General features: G+C 40.1%; 1 protein-coding gene across 1 annotated transcript in view; it reads left to right on the top strand.

Moving 5' to 3' along the window:
* The window catches only part of LOC107120120 (histone deacetylase 4), a gene marked incomplete at its 3' end in the record, with an annotated part of 125658 nt that overhangs the window by 71915 nt on the left and 44979 nt on the right, over nucleotides 1-8764 (top strand). The window contains exons 9-11 of the mRNA XM_015422766.1: nucleotides 4419-4535; nucleotides 4627-4825; nucleotides 6632-6870. Of these exons, the coding sequence (XP_015278252.1) occupies nucleotides 4419-4535; nucleotides 4627-4825; nucleotides 6632-6870 (555 nt within the window). The remainder of the gene's footprint in view (nucleotides 1-4418; nucleotides 4536-4626; nucleotides 4826-6631; nucleotides 6871-8764) is intronic.

Below are 8764 nucleotides of genomic sequence, written 5' to 3' on the forward strand. Positions count from 1 at the left end.
AGTAAAGAAGATGCTCAAGAAGTACTCTCACAAAGATTAACTTACTAATATAGAAGATGTGTTAAACAAGAATGTCACAAGTATATTGTACCACTAACACTTGTTTTACTAACATTTAGATTAACATGGAAAGGATCTCCTACTCTTGGGATTTTAGTTAGTGTGGGTATCTTTCCTTTAACACTAGATGTAGTCCCCCTTCCTTTATTTTTCATTGTAGTTAATAGTCTTATGAAAAAATAATAAAAATACCCTCTCGGGGTTTTTTTAAAAAGCCATTTTTATTTCTTGTGTTCATACCATAATAAGCTTCTGTTGGGGACATGAGGGGAGAATATGGAGGGCTCAATAAATTCCGGCATGTCAACCATATTCTCAAAAATCCATCTCTGATTATATGACTCCTTTCTTGTGTTATGATTGTTTTAATTTAATCCATAAATCATAGAATCATAGAATGTTAGAGTTGGAAGGGACCTTGCCAGTCATCTAGTCCAACCCCCTGCTTGTGTAAGCCTTCATCTAGGTCTGATGCAAGTTTTAGTATTCTTTATCTTGGGTTTTTAATCCAATCCGCAATCCAAACCAGGCCCGCTACTTGAGACTACAATTTTATATTTGAAACTGCTAACCCTCTTCTATTTTTACGTATTGTCATGTTTTAAAGCTTATTCTTGGTTTCCTGCCATTCCAAATAAATTTGTTTATCTGTCTTTGCCACTTTTTCAGTATTCTTTCTTCTATATGTATAGGCAGCATTTGGAATTAAACAATTTAGTTTTGGCAATAGATTCATTTGGATTGCAGAGATTCTTCCCAGCCATGAAATTTTTAATTTTTTCCATCGGGATAAATCTGCTTGTATCAATTGTCAAATCTTCTGATAATTATTTTTTAAAAGATTACAGTTTTGCTGAATCACATTTATTCCAAGATATTTAATGGGATTGGTGGCTACTGTACATTTTATGCTCTTTATAATGTCTTCTTGTTGCGTTAAAAATGTTATCATTTTCCTCTTTTTTCTTTTGATTTTGTATCCTGAGAAGGATCTAAATTCTTCAATACGTTCCATTATGTACTGTAACGATTTTTGGGGATTCAAGTCTGTTAAAACCACATTGTCTGCATAGCTTTTCATTTTAAATTCTACATCATCCAGTTTTCTTCCTTTGGTCCTTGTGTCTTGTCTGATCTTTGTAGCTAATCTCTATTGCTGGGATAAATAGTAGGGGTGACAAAGGACATCCCTGTGTTCCTTTATCGATTGGAATTGCTTCTGTTAATTTTCCATTTATTAGTCAAGTCAAGTCAGACTTTATTGGCATTTATTAAAATCTTTGCTTGTTGGTTTGAGTGTATACCTTGCATCCAGTTCCAGAATTCAGGGTCATAGCCCATATTTTGCTTACTTTTTTTTCTTGTTCACAAATTCGATTGCATCTATTAGGGATTGTATATTATCTTTCATATACCTCTCTGCTACAAAGCCTGTTCGATCAGTGTGTATTAAATTTGGTATACATTTTCTTAGTCTTGCTGCCATTATTGTGGCAAAGATTTTATAATCTACATTCAGCAGTGAGATAGGTCTATATGACTGTGGTAGTGTTGCATCGCTGCCTTCTTTATGTATTAACATATATGCCTCTTGGCACATCAGAGGTATTGCCTTGCCTTCTTTTATCTCATTCATAACATTTTATAATGGTATCATTAAAACATCTTCAAAATGTTTGTAATACATTGCTATCAGTCCATCTGGGCCTCCTTTTTCATATTTTTTATTCCCTGGAAGATTTCTTGAATTGTTATTGATTGGTTTAAAATTTTTCTGTGTTCTGGCATAAGCTTTGTGGTCAGTATGTTTTTTAGATATTCTCTTATTCCTTTTTCTTAGACAGACTTCTTTTTGTATAAGCCTGAAAGAGCATTGTTCTTGCATTTCTTTTTCTGCATATGTAATTTGATCTTGTTTCTGTATACGTTATTACTCTTTTATCTTTCTCTTACCTAAGACAGTGCACCACGTATCTGCCAGGTTTGTTCACATGTTCAAAATGCCATTGTTTTAGAAATTTTAATTTTTTTCTGTACATATTCCATTTCTGATGTGTCTAATTGGTTTTTTAATTGTCTGATCTCTGCTAGCGTGTCTTTATAGGAGGTTTTTTGTGCTCTTGCTCCAATCTCGGGATATTTTTCTACTGTTACCTTTGTTCTGATTTTTCTCTTTTCTTCTTGGCAGTAGCTGCTAATAGGATTCCTTTAATAAAAGCTTTGCTTGCTTCCCAAATTGTAGCTGAGGACATTTCTTCTGTATTTTTTTTTAATTCTTCCAGATCTTTTTTACACTTGCTTACTACTTCTTCTTGTAGTGGAAGAGTGTCATTAATCATCTATTGATTTTTTGTTCTGTTGCCAAACTACTTCTATGGGATTATGATCTGCAAATATCTTCAGTTGAATCTCTGCTTTATCTAGATTTATTAAGGTTTTTGATATCCAACACATATCTGTTCTTGAATGTGTTTGATGTCTATCAGAAAAGAATGTAAAATCTCTAACATTTCGGTGCTTGGTCTGCCAGGTGTTTTCTAATTTCAGCATTTCCAAATATTAGAATACATTTTTGGGTAAATTCCCATCTTTAAATTTCTTGATCTATCCTTCTAATATTCCATTCATGTCTCAAAAGATCATTTTATCTTCATCTTGAAATTCTAGCATAATTTGGAAAAAATTCTTTAAAAAATTAATTTTAATATTATTTGTAGCATATATTCTTGTTGTCGTGCACACCTTGCCTTCTGGAAATCTCATGTTTAAAATTAGATATCTTCCTTCTGGATATCTTAGTTCTTCTAATACATCTAATTGTGGATTACTTACATAAATGGCTAGTTCACACTTTTCGTTTTGAGCTGAGGCGAGACATGCTTTACCTAATTATTATTTTAAATATGTTCATATTTCTTCTCTTTGTGAGTTTCTTGTAGGCATAAAATATCTGAGTTTTGCTTTTTAAGCTGATTAAAAGTTTATGTATGTTTCTAGGGAGAGTTCCATCCATTAATGTTTACTGATACTATTTTTAATTTATCCATTTTGTCCTGATTTCTTCTTCTAAGCTCTTAGTCTTCAAACTTTGCTTTGAGTTGCTTGGAGATTTCCCTTCAGTTCCTCTATGTAAACCCTCCGTTTGCAGTTGTTCAGCCAATTGCTTGGCTTGTTCTTCTGCCCCCTAAATTCCTGTCAGCAGGATGTGCTGGTCATTATTTCTTGTGGGATGGTGGCGAATGCCACTGCTTGGTCTTGAGTGCTTTTAGTGGCAGCTCCAGTACTGAAATCTACTCAGAACTGTTCACTTTTCCCCCAACCCCCTTGGTGCTCAGAAGGAATTGTAAGATGCATTTATTTATTTAATTATTTAAAATATTTATGTGCCACTCTCTCCCGGAATACAGGACTTAATGTGGCTTACAAACCTTATGGTTTGTAAGCCACAATGTATCAGCATTGTATCAGCCACCAGTGTATCAGCATTGTATCAGCCACCAGTGTATCAGCATTGTATCAGCCACCAGTGTATCAGCATTGTATCAGCCACCAGTGTATCAGCATTGTATCAGCCACCAATGTATCAGCATACCATCGACGCCTGGGAGGACATCTGGATATGGGCATGGATTGCCAAAGCCCTAAATACTCTTTTTTGCATCATGGGCAAGACTGGGACGTTTAGAGGACCGCCATCTTGGTTTTAGCTAGCTTTGTTTTAGATAGGTTAGAAGTTATGATGAAATTTAATATTTTGTATTGTTTTTACTGTTTTATTAATTATATGTTGTTAGCCGCCCTGAGCCTTCGGGGAGGGCGGGTTATAAATGTAAACAATAAATAAATAAATAAATAAATAAATAATAGACAATCTAAGATAAGAATGTTGGAGTATAAGATATATTTTTCAACCAAGCCTTTCAAAATGAAATCTGAGTTGCTTGTTGACCCGGTGGAACCCAAATGTCTCTTTTCTATTTATTGATACATTTCTCTTTTATGATATTTTACTTTGTCTTACTTGATGGGCTATTTCTTGTTGGGTTCAGTAGTCTTTAGATCCTTATGGGAAGAAAGAGAAGTTACAAGTCTCCCCCCCCCAATAAATAAAATTAGCACTTTGTTCTTCTTTAATGCTTTGTTTGAAAGAAAATGTGAACCACTGAAGACAGCATCATTATCCACATAACAATCGAACAATCAAGCATCTATTGGTTTTTGAACATATTTCAGTTAATTTAATCTTAACTTCCTGTACATGCTGATAGTAATGTACAGTTATATACAACATATGGATAGAGTAGATATATATGAAGGTATCCAGTTCTCTGAGATAGCCTTTCTGATTTTCTTTTCAGACCAACCTGGCCCACAGACTAGTGAATCGTGAAAGCTCCATAACACAGCTTCCTCTGTACACATCTCCCTCCTTGCCCAATATAACGTTAGGATTACCAGCAACTGCCCCTTCCAGCGTAAGTGATGTTTAATGTAACATTTGAGTTTCATTGTGGTTACACTAACCCCATTCATAAGCTCAATGTATTACCAGTTATATGTTTGCAGGGGGGATCAGGACAGCAGGATGCTGAAAGACTTGTTATCCCATCCTTACAACAACGAATCTCCCTATTTCCTGGAACCCATCTAACACCTTATTTGAGCAGTTCAACTGTGGAAAGAGATGGGGGAACTACACACAACCCTCTTCTTCAACACATGGTCTTACTGGAACAACCAACTGCACAAAATACCTTAGTCCAAGGTAAGCAGAACCAAAGTTGTATTTAAAAAACGCATGTATGTTCCTTGGTTTTTCTTAAAAGCCATTGCAATATATTAACAGAATCCAGTTTAGAGTACTTGAAGGAAGGGTTATTTGTGACCATAGTGGACTAGTAGAGGAGATAATAATATTGGTACTTCGATTCGATTGGAAAATGAGGCTTCATCAGACTTGGCAGTTAGATGGCAGTCACCCCAAATTGACAGTGCCTAATCTAGCTGCAGGATAAGTAACGTTGTGAGGCAGAGGCTGATGCAAGTGTATGCCTGCTACCATTAACCTAATCTGACATGTGTGCCTTTAACACTTATCATCCACCTAGTATCAGGCACTAATGTTTCCCTCAGTGTTTTGGGGTACTTATCTTCATTACCCCAAATAACTGTAAGTACTTTTGGCCATTGTAGAAACATAAGTTGTGGAAGTAAGGAAGATAAGGTGAATCATACTGATGAAGCCAGACTGCCCTGGGGAATATAATAAATCAGATATCCCAAAGGCAATCAGAAACTGGGGGGGGATGACCTCGTATTTATATTGGAAAATCCAGTAACATCTTTGAAACATCTAATAGAAACAATACAAGGATACGGACAAGTAGCAGGGATGAAGATACATTTCAAAAAATCAAATATAATAACGAAAAATATGATAGAAAAACAAAGAAAGCAAATTACAAGGCCACAGGAAACCTGCATACTTTCTTGCAGAGTCTGACCAGAAGACTAATCAATGAGACTTCTGCTGTACCAGCCCAAGGTCATTCTAGTCCAGCATCCTGTGTGTAAGAATGGCCACTCAGAGGCCTAGCCCCAAAGAAGGACATGAAGACTACAAGGCTGTCCTGCAGTTTACCTTCAACAGTTGACATTTAAAGGCATGCTACATCCAAACTTGAAAGCTCTGATTGGCTGTCAATAGCTGATAACCCTTTATAGATACCCTTCACGAATGTCTAAAAACCAGCAGCTCTCACCACATCTTATTTATTTATTTAAAAATGTATATGCACCTCTCCAGAGACCTGCTTGAGGTGGCTCACAAGGTAAAACCAATACAATAAAATCATAAAGATACTAACCATAAATTTATCGATATTAAAAACAAGCCGTAAGAACCATACTTAGCAACTTAAGGCTAGAAGCAGATCATAAAAACAGCTTCAGTTGAAATCCTGAGTAAAGCTTTGGCCTGGCATCTAAAGGACAGTTTCCCACTCTGGAATAGAGGCTGCTGATTTATCTGTGCCAGAGATGAAGAACAGACATGTCATTGCAAACCAGTTGCATTTATTTCTCTACACTAAGGCAAAAATATGCTGATTGCCGATATTTGGGATCAAGTACATAACAGAAGCCATGTTGAATCAGGCCAATGGCCCATCCAGTCCAACATTCTGTGTCACACAGTGACCAAAACCCACTATTAAAGTTGTCCTCATTTCATACAGCCCAGCTCCCATTTGACATTTGTATTAATACCTAGGTATAGCTGAATCCCAATCAAGGACTGTGTTTTCAGCTTCATATCTAAATTTCATGCGAGCTTTGAACGTGGAATCGTGTTCTTTCTCACTCATATTTCAATGTGTGTGGGTATGTGTACAAATAAAACATTCATTATCAGAAGGCACTTTTATTTTTAAAGGTTTTTGCTAGAACAAAATGAAAACGTGGCTGGTTTCATGGCACATTACTGTCACCATGAGATTTACTCAAAAGCTGTTTTCTCCTTCTCCTCTTCCTTTTTTTTTCCTCTGCTGTTTTTCCTCCATATTATCTTCAGACTGGTATCTTTCAGGACTAGGGGCACTCCCCCTCCATGCGCAATCCCTGGTGGGCGCGGATCGGCTCTCTCCCTCCATACACAAACTGCGGCAACATCGCCCTCTGGGCCGTACACAGTCTGCTCCTCTTCCCCAGAATGCGCAGGCCTTACAGCAATTAGTGATTCAACAACAACATCAGCAGTTCTTAGAAAAACACAAACAGCAATTTCAGCAGCAGCAGCTGCACATTAACAAGGTAGGTGCACTGATTGCCTGTTCTTGCTCATGCAATTTTAATGCACTTATATAGCTTTCTGCTATAATGTAGTAATGTCAATTGTGTTCGTCTTTGGATGGCTTATTGTTAGATCCTGTTTAGAGAACATGGGGGGAAAGACATATTGCACATGTGGACAGAATGTGTTCTCAACCTGAGTAGTGGGAAGTAAAATAGGATTCCGTTGAAAATCATTGGAATAAGAGTTGTATGTTTATGAAATTTGTTCACTAGAATAATGTTCTTCATTAAAAAATAGCCCTAAATAGTGAGTGGATTTGCACTTGGTACTTCTGAGGTTTACCATGTTCATAACGTGTAGGCCTGACAGGTTTGCTTGCTTGCTTGCTTATTTAAGCAAGCATCGGGCATCAGGCCGGGCACACGCTCGATCTGATCTTCGCGGCGGGGAGTATAGTGGACCGGATTACCACAATGGAGGTACCATGGTCGGACCACTATGCCCTGAAGGCTCGTGTAAGTGTCCTGCCCCGACCCTGTTTAGGCGGCGAGCAGATTTTAGCTCGCCCACGGAGCTTGATGGACCCGATGCGGCTTCAGATGGCTCTGCGGGACCCAATGCCCCCTGACGGTTAGTTAGATGAGCTTGTGGAAGATTGGCATAGCTGATTTGCCACGGCCATCGACGTGATCGCTCCCCGGCGCCCTCTGCGCCCTCGCTCTAGGCTTGCCCCCTGGTATACCCAGGGGTTGCGGCTTATGAAACAGAAGCTCAGACGGCTAGAGAGACGGTGGCGCCGAGCTCGCGACGAGGCTACAAGAGCATCTTATAGGACGTTTATGAGATCCTACAAGATGGCAGTCAAGGCTGCGAAGAGAGATTTCTACGCAGCCAGGGTTGCGTCCGCTAGCTCTCGCCCGGCCCAATTATTTAGGACGATTCGATCATTGACAACTCTGCCTCAGGGCAGACAAAATAGTAGGGAATTGGATATTGGCTGTGAGGCTTTTGCGAGCTATTTTGCGGATAAAGTCTTGATGCTCCGCCGCGACCTCCCCGTAACAGTTGAGACAGTATGCGAACTCGAGGCCCCTTGCGCGGCTTCGCCGGGTTTGGAAAGCTTTGATCGACTCAGCTTGGAGGAAGTCGATAGGGTGCTCGCAGCTGTGCGCCCAACCACTTGCAGCCTGGATCCGTGCCCCTCCTGGCTCATTAAAGCGGGCCACGAGGGGTGTCGAGGTGCCTTGAGGGAGATAATCAACAAGTCCCTGTCAGAGGGGCAGTTCCCCGAGGCACTTAAGGAAGCGATGGTCCGCCCTCTCTTGAAAAAGCCAACGTTGGACCCGGCGGAATTGGCCAGCTACCGACCGGTGTCCAATTTGCCCTATTTGGGCAAATTGATCGAGAGGGCGGTGGCGACACAGTTGCAGGGCTTCCTAGATTACACTTCCGCCCTCGACCCATTCCAGTCCGGCTTTCGCCCTGGGCATGGAGCAGAGACTGTACTGGTTGCCCTTACTGACGACCTCCGGAGACATCTGGATCGAGGCGGTGTGGCGGCACTGTTGTTGCTCGACCTGTCGGCCGCATTTGATACGGTCGACCACCAGTTGCCTTGCCGACGTGGGGATTCAGGGGCTTGCCCTTCAATGGCTTGTCTCTTTCCTCCAAGGTCGGGGACAGAGGGTGGAATTTGGGGAGCAGCGGTCCCGGAGGCACCTGCTTGAATGCGGGGTGCCTCAGGGGGCATTCTCTCCCCTATGCTCTTTAATATCTATATGCACCCCCTCGCCCAGATTGTCCGGCGGTATGGGCTTGGGTGTCATCAATATGCAGATGACACCCAGCTCTATCTGATGTTGGGCGGCCAGTTGGACTCTGATCCAGAAGATCTACACCAGGTGCTGCAGG

The sequence above is a fragment of the Gekko japonicus genome, unplaced genomic scaffold (genome assembly GCF_001447785.1).
Source record: "Gekko japonicus isolate JY-2015 unplaced genomic scaffold, Gekko_japonicus_V1.1 scaffold3417, whole genome shotgun sequence".
Classification (NCBI taxonomy): domain Eukaryota; kingdom Metazoa; phylum Chordata; class Lepidosauria; order Squamata; family Gekkonidae; genus Gekko; species Gekko japonicus.